Source organism: Ochotona curzoniae, unplaced genomic scaffold (assembly GCF_017591425.1).
Source record: "Ochotona curzoniae isolate NIBS_2020 unplaced genomic scaffold, NIBS_Ocur_1.0 scaffold_4506, whole genome shotgun sequence".
Classification (NCBI taxonomy): Eukaryota; Metazoa; Chordata; class Mammalia; order Lagomorpha; family Ochotonidae; genus Ochotona; species Ochotona curzoniae.
In genome coordinates this window covers 18,667,375-18,681,773 of record NW_024467119.1, presented here as the reverse complement: position 1 = coordinate 18,681,773, position 14,399 = coordinate 18,667,375, and the positions used below count along the sequence as shown (strand labels likewise).

The 14,399-nt window shown below is 39.9% G+C and overlaps 1 protein-coding gene and 1 non-coding gene across 2 annotated transcripts in view; one reads left to right on the top strand and one right to left on the bottom strand.

Annotated features, from left to right (window-relative positions):
* The window catches only part of MTHFD2L (methylenetetrahydrofolate dehydrogenase (NADP+ dependent) 2 like), a 94,683-nt gene that overhangs the window by 63,124 nt on the left and 17,160 nt on the right, over nt 1-14,399 (bottom strand). The window contains 3 exon segments of the mRNA XM_040967213.1: nt 7,786-7,893; nt 10,012-10,134; nt 10,137-10,163. Of these exon segments, the coding sequence (XP_040823147.1) occupies nt 7,786-7,893; nt 10,012-10,134; nt 10,137-10,163 (258 nt within the window).
* Nucleotides 7,247-7,437, top strand: LOC121147643. The gene has a single exon (XR_005882457.1). It is a non-coding gene; the product is annotated as a U2 spliceosomal RNA (small nuclear RNA).

Here is a 14,399-nt window from a genome sequence, read left to right as displayed (position 1 = left end):
TAATGGTAACAGGGAGAATGGGAATATGGGCAGAAGAGCCCTCTGGCATGCAGGTCAATGTAGAACCCAAGGTGATTTGCAGATGAACTCAGAGAAGCTGTTTCAACAGGAAGCCATTTGACTCCAGAAGGCTACCAGCGTCTCTCCTGACCCCAACAGATCCCACGAGATCCAAGGAAATCTGGCACTTTCAATCATGACCATAGAAAAATGATTTGAAATGCCATCAATGGAAGAATGCTATGAAAGGGGCTCCCGGGGGAAGCCCACCTCTGATCAGAATACCTATTAGTTGTCCCTATTTGGGGTCAGCATTGTGGTATTAATAGGTTAAGCTGCAGCTAGCAATTCTAGCACCCCATAATCAGAATGCTATTTTGAGTTTAATTTTCCTGCTAGTACACCAGGGAAAGTAGCAGATAGGGTCCAAGTACTGTGCACTGTGCCACACATGTGGGAGACCAGGATAGAGTTCCTGGCTGCTTGTTTCAGCATGGTCCAGCGCTGGCTATTCCAGCCATTCAGAAAGTGAAACAGCAGGTGGACGCTCTCTCTCTTTCTGAAGGCACGTGGGGTGTGTGTCTCACTCTATCTCTCCAATATACAAATATTTTTAAAGTGAAAATTTTATTAATTTTAAGAGCATGCTATGAAAATCCTTTGTACAATTCTTATTTGTAAAGAAACTCAGAACAAATTCATGTTCAATCTCAATGTCAAAAGTTTCACTTTTCCTGATTATACATTTGCTTTTTTAATATTAAAGCTGTTGAACTGGATAACTAATCATTTTCCCCTTGATAATCATCCCTCGTGGTGAAACAAGTTCCCTAACCATAGCAAGTACAGTTTATAGGCTCCATTAAATGAGGTTACCAAACATATTCTGCAACAATACGTAAAAAACCATTGTGTTCAGATATGCTTGCTTTTGGTAAAAAGTTTCTCTTTGACTACACTTTAGCTCCAGTCCCTCATTATTCTTTTTTCTTTCCTATTTCTCATTTCCATTGTGATTTACTTATTGCTATGCAATTACAACTAAAACATTTTTATCTGTAAGTAAAGAAGAGGAACAGAAGACAGTGCAAACATAGCATTATAATAGGAAAGCCAGAGAGACTAAGAGAAAGGGCTGGAATATTCACACAGAATTGTAGTCAGAAATCATTCATCCAGCTTTTTCCTTGGAAAGGTCTGCTTCTCCCTTCAAGCTCTTTACACAATCCCAATTCGTAACTAGTTATGTCCAATAACTGAATTACCATCTCTCCTACTAGAGTGTAAGCTCAGGAAGGATAAGAAAATGTTTCACTTATACACCATCACACTCCTCATATTTGGCACAGAAATTGTACCTCTTTTAAAAGATAGCATTACAGGGCCTGATGTGGCAGCCTGGTGGCTAAGGTCCTCACTTTGCCTGTGCTGGAATCCCATATGAGCACTGGTTCATGTCCTGGCAGCCCCGCTTCCTATCCAGCTCTCTGCTTGTGGCCTGGGAAAGCAGTCCAGGATGGCCCAAAGCCTTGGGACCCTGCACCTGTGTGGAAGACCCAGAAGAAACTCCTGGCTCTTGGCTCCAGATTGGCTCAGCTCCAGCCATTGTGGCCACTTTGAGGAGTGAGTCAGTGGATGGAGGATCTTCCTCTCTGTCTCTCCTCTCTGTAAATCTTAATTTCCAATAAAAATAAATAAATCCGGGCCCGGCGCAGTGGTTAAGGTCCTCGCCTTGCATGCCTGGGATCCCATATGGGCGCCGGTTCTTTCCCGGCAGCCCCGCTTTCCTTCCAGCTCCCTGCCTGTGGCCCGGGAAAGCAGTCCAGGATGGCCCAAAGCTTTGGGAACCTGCACCCGCGTGGGAGACCCAGAAGAGGCTCCTGGCTTCGGATCGGCATAGTATCGGCCCGTTGTGCTCACTTGGGGAGTGAATCATCCGAGGGAAGATCTTCCTCTCTGTCTCTCCTCTCTGTATATCCGCCTTTCCAATAAAAAAATAATAAAAATAAATCTTTAAAATAAATAAATAAATCCTTAAAAAAATAAGATAGCATTGTGGACCCAGTGTAGTAGCCTAGAAGCTTAAGTCCTCACCTTGTATGCTCCCCATCCCTCCTAGATCCCTGCTTGTAGCCTGGGACAGCAGTAGAGGTTAGCCCAAAGCCCTGGGACGCCACACCCACATGAGAATCCCAAAAGAAGCTCCCGGCTTCTGGCTTTGCATTGAGCTCAGCTCCAGCTGTTGTGGTCACTTGGGAAGTGAACCAGCAGATAGAAGCTCTTTCTCTCTGTATCTCCTTCTCTTTTCTGAATATGTGCCTTTTGAATAAAAATAATTTTTTAAAAAGAAAGATAGCATTACAAATTAGATGCCCAAAAGAGATTTTTTAAATGTTTTAAGTTACCCTTTTATATAAATGCATAGGATTTTAAATACAAAGGAACTGGTATGTGTTGGACCACTGATGACTTCTCATCCCCCCTCCACCCTTACTGTCACACAGGGATTTGTTTAATACAAGGCAATGTGATACTTTAGACCCTCAGTCTATGGCCTTATTGTCCACACTAAAGGCATGCACTCAACTCATAAGACACATTGCCTGAACTGTCAGTGATTGGCTAACCAGATGCATCATGACATGCTAAGACCTCTGTGTAACTGCAGAGACACACAAAAAGCATTTATTACCGAGAGGCTCATATTGAGTACCAGTTGGTAGGAAGGGGAATGGGCAGATAATCAATATGCACTAAGATTAGTATTGTGAGGGCAACATGTAATGTCAGGAAGCAGTCTGCGAGAGAAAGGAGGTGGGTGATAGAAATGGCATTCCATGCATTGAATACCGGACATATAGGGACAAGGAGGCACGGAAAACGTCATATGTCTGGGAATGGTGTACAGGTCTACAGAGCCTCAACATGAAGTACAAGGAGAAACGGCCACCAAGAGAGCTTGGAGTACACTATGATATCCTTACAAGTGTTGCTTTTAGCAACCAGGCCTCTACACATGAGTGATGGGATACTTCATAGAAAAACTCACCACTCTGAGGCTATGAAAAAAGGGGCAACAAATGGCCAAGAGAAGGATACAGACCTCAACACCACTTTTATAAATAAAGGTGTAGTGTTACTATCAACAATGTTATTTGGACAGCCCCTGTTGTCTGATGAAAATACACATTTTCCAAGGAGAGTGGTTTCAGACTCTAGTTTGCTGAGTTTAGGAGACATGTAAAATGGTGTGATTCCTCTATTATCCAATGTAATTAATAAACATTTAGTAAAACAAGCATTTATTCTTTCCTACTGCCTTCTACCACTCAAATTCAAAGTTATGAGTCAGTAAAATCTAATCAAAAAGAAAGCCTCACCCAACAGAATATCCCTTGTTTCTCATCAGGAGTGCTCCTCACCTAGAGGTGGTGGGATGGGAGTGTCAAAGACCATGTCCCCCCACCCCTCCCCTTAATGTGGTGATGCTTCCTTCCACAGACACAGCCAGCATCCAATTCACGCTGCCACCAGGAAGACTAAGAGTCTGGGTCGTAGGAATACGATCACTCTACATGTCTCACATCCCAAGGCATTTGTGTTTGGCTCAACCTGCCTCTGGGCTGAGCTTTAATCACACAAAGCACTCACACCACACTGCAGTTTCTCAGGCATCCACTGCTACATTCCTACCTCCCGCATGTGAGAGATGGCATTGCTGGGCTGGCAAAAAAAAAAAAAAAAAAAGCTAATTTTCACAACTGGAATCAGCTTCCACATAGAAAAGAGATTTGGCAGAAACTCTCATAAGTTTTCACTTAGGATGCCCCCTGAAGATAATATCCCAGAACTACAAAATATTGCTGCAGAAAGACTGCTTGGATGTGAAAGTCAAATGCTAACAAAATGCTTCTGCAATACACCTGCCAAAGCTGAGTCTTGATGATGTGGAGGGTCAAATCCTGAAGAAACAAGACTAGGTCGTTTTTACTGCAGTATCCAACAGTGCCTCACAGAGAGCAGGGGCTGCATGAAATCAAGAGCGTCGCTCAGAACTCAACAAAATCATCAGGATGTTGGCCTTTTCACAATATTCTCTAAAAACAGCAGTATCAACGCCACTGCAGTATGGCCACAACCTCGCAGCTCAAAGGACAAGTGCCTAATGCCAGCTGTAGCATTTTCACAAAAATGGTTTAGATGAGATGAAAAAAGGAGGATATGCACGGAGAACTTACTCTAAAAGCATTTTTTAAACATAGTTTAAGAGGCAGATTCAGAGAAAGAGAGGCAGGAGAGGGAGAGAGAATCTTCCATCCACAATGACTGAAGCCACACTGGCCAAAGCCAGGAATTATCTGGATCTCCCATTTGGGTTCCGGGGCCCAACTACCTGGATCATCTTCTCCTGCTTTCTCAGGCATATTTGTAGGGATTTTGCTGGAAAGTGGAGCAGATGGGACTGAAACCAGTATCCACATTATCCACATAAGATGCTGGTGCTGCAGATGGTGGCTTTATTCACTAGGTGCCTCTAAAAGAACTCAGAAATAAATGAATGTTCTGTGTTCTTCTAGTGCCAGTTAGCAACCATAGACTTTGGCCATTATAACACTACGTTATCCTGAGAGAAAAATATTATTGGAGAGATGTGGTGCTAGGGTCAATGATATTTGCTTTTTGTTGTGAAAAGATGAAACTCGGTAGGTTACTACACACAAAAAAATTCAGAGCATTCACAGCGATCTACAGGATGTCAAACTTCCTAATAGTATAGGCTCAAGGGAAGACACTTTCCATTGTCAAGCTCTCTATTTCATCCCAATTAACTATGTGTTCTCTTGTACATATACTTGCCTAGGGATGTCAATCATTACTTTGAGTCACTGAATACTTTAAAATGACTAATATACCATGTCTCCAGACACCCCTATCCATACCACCAGTAGACACTTTGCTCTAGGGGGACAGGAAATATTTCTCACACAGTAAACTGCAAACTACACAGTGGCTCAAATGCCACATCCTTTCCGAAGCCTTCTGTGATGGGCTATTCTTATCAAGAGCTAATCTTCGTTGCTTCTTGGTTATGTTGAATGCCTTTCCTCTGGCAGTTTCACTATGAATATTTTAAGCCTTTTGAAAATGAAAGGCACTGTTCCTCACAAAATAGCTAGGAGCCATGTCCTTCCTATCAAAATCACAGGTGGCCATGGAGAGACATGTATTAATCACACCAAATTACAGTAAGGCTTTTTTCCTTCCTAATGCAATTATCTTTGGCTTTCAGACAAAAATGAATCATTAGGGTTCTGAATTTTTTCTGGCAAAGAAATACACAGTGTGAGCTGAATGCTTAGCCCATTCAGCACAAGTTGTCATTAGCACAAGTTCTATAGATGTGAACTGGCCAAGTTAATCCTCCTTCATTATCTCCATTAGTTCGCAATGCACATGGAGTCACTACACATAATTACTGCTTCAGCAGACATGGGCATTTGAAATATTAACTTTCCCACAGACTCCAAATCTTCAGTAAGCAGCTCTCGATACATTATATTAATAATAATAAGTCACCACACTCCTATAATTTATGCATAAAATTAAATAACACCCATATTACAAATCTCCTCATATAATTTTTTAGCATAATTCGTTGCATTTTAGTTACTATAATGATAACGGCACCTACGTACCAAAATAATAAAATAAGTTTAACTATGGCTTATAAACAGCCAGTCTCATAATTAATCCTTTTGTTCAAGTTTTAACAAACACTAAAATGAGAATATATCACAAAGTGAAAAATATTTTTAAACTAATATATTTTTATCCTGCAGTTCTCTCCAAAGATGATAGTGCTATCAGTAATTTGCATTTATCTTTTTCGTGCTTGCTTTAACATTTTATTATACATGAATGCATCTATAATAGACTGCATACATAAATATGATTTTATAAATAGCATATGTATATTATAAAAATGTAATATCATTTATTACATACACTATCTAGTTTTAAACTGCATAAAATGGTTAATTTAATTTTTATCAGTTATTTTATAGATAATTAAAAATCAAAATTCATCATGAAATCTGAGCATATAATATACTCATACCCAAAAGAAAAGGTCCATTGTGAAATACTTTACAGAGAACAATGTCACATTTCTATTCAAACATCATATAGATTATTATAAATTCTGACTTTATTCATATTATTCACCAAAAAAAAAGGCAAGATAGGGTCCAAAAACTGCAAATACAAAGTCCACCAAAAAAATACACATTTTAAAATAAAGATAAAAGTTGCATCATTAACTTTAAATCATATTTCTCTACAATTTATGCCTAGAGATTATCCATGTAGGCATGAGTGGAGGCACAGTAAGGGCCACAGACACCTGTGCCAGCAGTGTGCTGGACCTGCTGCATCAGTAGTTGCAATTCATGCTTCCTTCGCTCCAAACCTGCTCCATTTTTGTAGTAACTATGTGAAGGAGATGATTAATATTATCTGCATTTTGCACAAGAGGGAGCAGGGGTCTACACGTGACTTTCCCAAGGCCCGCAGCTTTGACAGTTGAGGGCTTTGACTCCACTTGTCCTCTGAATCACAAAGGCAGCACCTCCCAACCGACTCTACTGTACTGGGCACATCCTCTGAAGGTGTTAAAGTTCATAATAGTTGGATTCATAATAGTTGGATTCATAATAGTTGGATTCTTTGGAATTAAAAAAACTAGTGAGATATCTACTGCATTAAAGATTAAGGGGAAACAAATATTAAGAGAAGTTGGCAATATAAGAAGAAAAAGCTCAGAACACATACATGGGTCAACTACCACTTTCATTGAGAGCATGAATTTGGTGTTTTCCTCACGTAATAAAAAGTTGCAGGTGTGAGCAGACGAGCTGAGTAATCCTTATATCCTCTGCAAATGGTATGAGCTCAGGTCACACCATGAACAATGTCCCCTTTTCCCCATCTCCATCTCAACCCAGGGAGCTAATCAGCTTCATTTCAGCTGATAGGCGACTGAAGAAAGCAAGGTGCTGGAGTAGTGGAGAGATGACAGGCCACACATTGTCAAACAGCATCATGTTAGTCTGAGCTTTCTCAGTAACTCGGCATGTCACTTCTCACAGCTCAATGACTGGCTGTCTAATCTAGACCATCAGTTTGCAGCTCTAAATCTGGGCTTCCTTGTCTGTGCAGCTGATCTCTAAAGAGATGAGACTTTGTTATCTCTTCTCGGCCTGTGGCTAAGATCAAGTGTAGTATCTGTTCTTATCAGTTTAACGTTAGGTATATCCTCTGTCTGAGGACAATGTATTAAATGGATTTTTTGGAGCCTGGAGCTGGAATAGGAGCTTGCTCCGTCCACTCTGTGTATCAACTTGCTAGTGCAGTACCTCCAGGAACAGTGCACCGCCCCATAAAAAAAAAAATCTAAAAGAAAGAAAGACTTTGTTGTTTCAAGGGTTCTGCATCCAACATTCCAAGGTGTGTGCTGTGTTTTCTGTCTTTTGAGCCAGGTGACTTTTCATGTATTGACTGGTTTCTCACTTTTCTCAATGTGCATATAGTTAATAACTTAAACTAAGCATTTATAAAGCCTAAAGAGGAAACAGGAATACATTTTCAATGGACACGTTTTCAAAAGTCCCTTCATTCATTTTCAAGGTTCTTGCAGCAATCAGTGAGGCAGAATCACTTAAAACCACAGATGTGCTAAATGTTAGCAGCCTTTATGGCATGGTGCCAGGCTAGGCTGCTACCTACCCCCTGGCTGTGCATGCTCTCCATCAGTGTGCAAAAGCATGGCAATGAGCATTCCGATGTGCTTGGATCGTCCAGCCACTAGCACATTTCTCCCAAATGTTTCAATCCCTTAAAATACAAAATGTAATTTAAATGTAGAATCAACAACAAGAAGCAAAATGAACACTGGAACAGGCTACGGAAATACTTTTTAAAAATCTAATTAAAGGCAGCTCATTAGATAGCTTGTCTCCAATGTGCCCACACTGATTATTTATAAATATTTCTTATCACGTCTCTTGGATTTGTCAATTCCTCTTTGATTATATCCTCATTTAAAAACCACAAACATTCTCAAGTTGCCATGAAAGTACTTTTAAACACTGAGATTCTCATCAAGAGTTAGAAGTGTGTGGTCTGAAAATACATTTGCTACTAATTATAAAGTAAGCAAAGTACAGCAGTGCCAAGCTTAATTGGCCATCAAACTTTGAGCAAAGCTAGGACGAAATGAAGTGATGGGGAAAAGAGCTTTCCACAAAGCTCGTGCACTTTCTGGGAGAGACACAGATAATCTACAGACAAGTTAGGATGTGAGAATAAAGGCACTATAAATACAGCCCACCTCTCTGCGACTCAGTCCCTTCGTAAACAAGATGAAAGCACTGGAACTCAATTTTTCCAAGTACTTATATTCTCAAAATACGATTCTGGGGTCTTATTCCCCCTGAAAATATCTGGTTTGTAGAAAACAGTGTATTCAGAAAGGTGAGAAAAGGATGTGACCATGGTGCAAGGAGGAAAATCATCAATACAGAAGAGAATTAATGGTCAGGTAATGTGACAGGTGAAAGCTTTAACAACCTCTTGAGTCTGTGAGGGCGCCATTGCATCTAGCACACCTTAAGAATAATGTGTATAGAACCACCTGGAGAGTGCATAATCCGGGAGTGGGAGAGGCCTGGGAGGGAAATAGTGGGCTCCTCCCTCTTGGGTTACCACCTCCCACTGAAGGGCATGAAAACTAGGACAGGGGCTGGCGTGGCTTGATTGACACCCAACAACATCCGTGAAGACTGGATAGTTGAGCTGGTTCGATGGAACAAGGTTTTAATGCCCATTGACATGTATGAGAGCTGAAGGGGATATGGGACAGATGGGACTAGTATGGCAAACCAGGGCAGGGGGTGGGCCTGATGGGGGTTATTGTGGGTCGCTCTGACTGGGCTGCAGCCCACATTGGTTTGTGTGGGTGCTTTGTGTGTGCTGGGCGGAACCAAACTAGACTGCAGCACCCATTGGTTCCAATGGAAGACAGGGATGGAGGCAGAGCCGACCCAGCAATTGCAACCACCAGCTCATCAGCGTGGTGGACTGTGCTGGGCCCTGTGCTTGCTGGTGCATACAGGAATCTGGTCTAGGAACACCTCTAAGTTTCTTTGGGAATCCCCCCAATCGAGCTTTCAGACTCAGAACCCTAGCCATGAAAGGACAGAGGACAGAACAGGTCAATCAACCACCCTCAGCTATATGTTGGCAATGAAAATATTGGACAAACGGAGACTCTATGATGGACTATGTCAATCAGTGGATTCTTCAACGACCTCGTCGTGCTTGGAGTGGTAAGAGTGGCAGCAATTTGGGATTGTTGAACTGTTAAGGCCACTTGAGCAAGACCCTTGGAGCACGCCCACATCAGGGACCTGGCGTGGGTGGGAGACTGGGTGGTGCTTCTCCCTTAAAATCCCCTTTCACATCAGATATATTAAGGAAACAATACGGAACTGATTGTCTTGCCCATCTTCATGTAGCATTTGAACCTTTTTACCCTAATTATGTCAAGATTATAAAAAAATAAAAAATAATTAAAAATAAATAAATAAAACAAGCTAAAAATGAATAAATGTGTATAGTGAAAAATCTAGGAAAATAAACAAAGTTGACACAGGGCTGGCATTTTCTTATTAAAAATAATCAAAAACATAATTCACTTTGGAAAGGTTACCATCAAAATATAGAGTTTATAGTTTAAAGGTTAGAGAAACATAAGTTGCAACTAAGGTCGTTGTAATATGGCACATGTTTCTCACTTTTATAACATATTTTAATATTCTTTAACTTCTATAACTTGACGGAGACTAAAGGTCCCCCAGTAATCATTTTGCGTCATTCTCTAGGAGTGAGGCCATGCACACATGTTCAGTTCAGCACCAAGCACTCCCATCCTCCACACTACAAGTCACCCACCTGTTCTCCTCATTATTTCCCACACAGTTCTGGCAGTGGCCAGGATGACGGAATGCTGATCAAGGCACAATCTTCCAACGTTGATAATATGAAATCCATCCACATCTTTTTCTGGGGCAATTCATTGCATACTGTTCGCTCATCCACATGATCTGAAAGGTAAATAAGGTTAGCCTCACTTTCAAGTTATTCATTTGGCTTTCTAGAAAATAAAATTGAAGACCTCCAGCCAGATCATTTATGATTTATCTCCAGAAAGATGTGAAGTGGTTATGCTTTTCTTTTCTATCTACAAGACATAACAGGTCAAAGCACTCTTGATTTACTCTGTAACTGCTGTTAAGGTACTTGTTAAAAACAGGAGAAAAACAAAGTAATATCAGTAAGAGTGTGGAGCAGCTAATAGTTTAAATCCACATATCTATGATATATGACATTGGTACCAACAGGTTTCTATTTGAGTATTTTGGGACAAGAGAGCTTTGATAGAAAAATTATTTCTTCTTAAATAACATAATCAAAAATAAAACACACACACACACGCGCACACACATTTTCCCAAAAACATTAGCCCAATGAAATCTAAATATCACAATTAGTCTGCTTCATGGAAGGAAATTTAACTCGATCTGAATAATGAACTAAGTGATGCAGGATGTCAATAATTTCATGTAAAAGGGTAAGTAAATAAATACATGATCAGTTCTTCCTACTCCGTGAAGGTGAGTTTAGCTTGCCATACCTTGGAATGGAAGTATTTTTGCTACAGAAAACTCACTCTGTCCTTTACAGAAAGGATGATATTTAAACACAATCATTACAAAACATCTTCAAACTCAACTTCATTTTTTTTTTCAGAACAATATACCTTGTATCATATCTTTTGTATTCTTTTTTTAAAGATTTATATCATTTTTTATTGGAAAGACAGATATATAAAGAGGAAGAGAGACAGAGAGGAAGATCTTCCATCCACTGATTTACTTCCGAAGTGAACACAACAGCCGAAGCTGAGACGATCCAAAGGCAGGAGACTGGATCCTCTTCTGGGTCTCCCACATGGGTGCAAGCTCCTCCACTGCTTTCCCAGGCCACAAACAGGGAGCTGGAAGGGAAGCGGGGCCACAGGGACACAAACTGGTACCCATATGGGATCCCGGCACATTCAACAAGATAACTTTAGCCACAGGGTTACTGTGCTGGGCCCATATCTTTTGTATTCTAACCATGACTTCTGTCACCTTTCATTAAATAGGTCAGTTTACATTCAATTATCTACATACTTTAAATAAACAAAATTAGTCATTTGGATCACATTCAAGAGAAATTAGATTTTGAATATTTCTCCAATCTACGGTTTTCCACCTTCAGTGACTGTGTTCATTCTACTCAGCCGAAGCAAGGTGAGCTGTCAACCTGTTTTCTCTGAAGTTAGATTAGTGTAGAGATTCCAGTAAAACTGTTCAGGAAAGGATGTTCATTTTACTATTTGAGGACAAAAAATAGTCTTTCCTTTTGTAAATAATCTCAAGACAATGGTTGTGGTAATGACGCTGATGCTGAGTCTCTGTTGGTTATCAATCACTCCCGTGGAAGTGGGTATTGTTCACAATGAAATCAAAAACATTTGAAACACAAGGAAAAGTAGCCATTTGGAAGTCTTCACTTGTTTTATTCAGGACTCAGACTGGTCCATTCCTAACCTCAAAATTAGCTAATATACCTATATGGCCAGGACACTGAGCAGGAACACACCGAGAGCTCTTTGTACATTTTAAGAACCTTCCTCTTTCCAATCAGACTGAGCTCCATTGGGCTTATTCACCTGACAGTTTGTGCTTTCCCATTCACTGCCAACAATCCTGTTGTAACATCCTCGTCACACACTCAGTGGAATTCTTGATGAGAAATATAAGCATTGGGAAAGTGGGACGCCTGAACCAGAGACCAGTGACCGAAACTTGTCTTCTTGTAAACTTCTTGCAATTCACTTCAGATCATAACTCAGATTACTATTTGGAACAATTTTGCCTTGAGCTACTTAAATGCCATTAATTTAAAAGACAGACATGTGCACCCACAAGCCCGTATCACAAAGGATGCATAAGAAACACGTCTGTCTAAACTAAAAAGTCTCAGTATCCATAAAAAATGCTAAGATTATAAAACTCACGTTAAAAATTCATCTGTCATGTGTTTATGTAACTATGTCATCTCATCAGTGGATTAAACCTCACAAATATCCTTTAGAAGGAAAAGAATTTACCTTTTATTATGTCATGTACAGCATATTACAATAATTTGACCCAATACAGCTTACATTTAAGTAGTACATTAAAATGCTCATCATATCAATTTTTACTTTGATACTTAAATTTACCAGGCACTAGGAAAGAAAAAAATATTGTTGCCAGTGCTTTAAAGATGAAACTCAAAAACTTTGAGATTCAGCCAATTCCAAACACGATTAAGAAGATCCATAATTCAAATCTATCCATCTTTCTGTTCCACCACTAGTTTATCCCCCTTAACAAAGACTAATTCTTTTAAATACCATTTTTAAATTAAAACCAAAGGCATTTTGCCACCCAAGCTCCTACTAAGATACTTGATAACCCTAACATATCCTAAGGAATGTATTCCTACCTGACCTCCAAAGAAAACATTCTCTCTAGATTAAGAAATGTATGTTAAAGCCCTTGCCAAAAAGAAAAAAAGAGAATCTTTTATACCTAATGTTACCGCCCTTTGTTATATGAGTAAGAGAAATAAACATGTTTCCTGCTTTTGACTGACAGTGGCTGAGTCTCTTGAACACTCCCTTCTGGGTGTTTGAGAAAGCATAACCGTGAGATGACTGGCATCAGCTTTCCCACAATGCCTCAAATGCACTTTGGTTCAGAGCAAAAATCACTGGCAACAATGAAGCACTTAATGGCAGATTAATGGAATACACGATATTATTCATTTTCTATGTCTTTCCACTTTTATTTAAGATTATGAAAAACCATTTAGTCACGCTATGGGGGAAAGGCCATCAAATTAAAGATATAACAGTGTAACGAAATAGCTTGCCAACAATTTTAGAGACCACACAGTGGAATTACTATGCTGAACGTACATTTCTATGACTTATTTGTCTCATCGCCCTAAAACAAGAAGGCAAAAAATATATAAAGGGAAACCAATCGGTGATTTATTTTCTACCTAAGACTTCTACAACATTACTGGTCTTATCCTTCCCTAAATTTTTATTTATTATTTGAAGACTAGACTGACAGAGAAGGAAAGAAGGAGACATCTTGCTTAAGCAAGATGCCCACCACAACCTGGGTGAAGTTAAACTGAGGTCAGAGTTAAGAACTCCAGTAGAGTCTCCCACGTGTGTAGCCGGGGTGCCAGTACTTGCACCATCATCTACTGCTTTCTCGGGCGCATCAGCAGGGCGATGAACCCGAAGCAAAGCAGCCGGGACTCAAATCAGCACTTCAATATGGCATGTAACCATTTGAGCAGTAACTTTGCTAGAACATATGTCCTAAAATTACTATACAAGAGTCCCTTTTTCTGTCTCCCCCATGTCTGTTGGACAGATGCAAGCTCATGAGCGTATAAACAATCTGTTGTTTAGTATATTACACCATTTTCCTGCAGTCTGTTCTCGGAGTCCTCTCTCCCGCTTCTGACCGTCACTATCCCACACTCTCCACCAGACTGTGTCCCCTCCCTAACACCCTTAGCACTACCTTGTGAATTGTTACTGCTCATACTGGTTGCTCCTCTAATGCCCTCTTGCTGTTTAAATATCCTGTTGATTCAGCAATATCAACTGCCACCTTCCATCATTACAAATTGAAATTTTTTTTCTCTTCTGCTTTTCCATAGAATCACTGTTAAAGAAAAAGAAGAAAAACTTGACACATTAGCTCAATTAGTTGATCATGTTAGGTGTTTAATTATCTTGGGAGCTTACAGATTTGTCTTATTAAACTGACTCATCTATAACTTCCATTGCCGTTGATGGCAATTACATCCTGTTCTGCTTGCAAAAATAAAACAGGCAAGCGAGGAAACTAACAAACAAAAAACTGGAGTCATTCTGAATATCTCTTTCTCTGACACCCAATACCCAATCAAGATGCAAAATCCTCTTCTTCCCTAGTAAAACTAGCACTTTACAGCCTCACAATATCCCTTCTGAGAATTCTTGAAAAAATCTCACAATAAGTTCACTACGTCTACAATTTATCTCACAAAATATGTTCACAAAACAGTAACAGAATTGCAAAGGGTTATTTTAAAAAGTGCATGCCAGATCACACCATTCTTGTCCAAACCTTACAATATGGTTATCTTTTAATGGTAAATAAGACCCTTGATGATTGGCA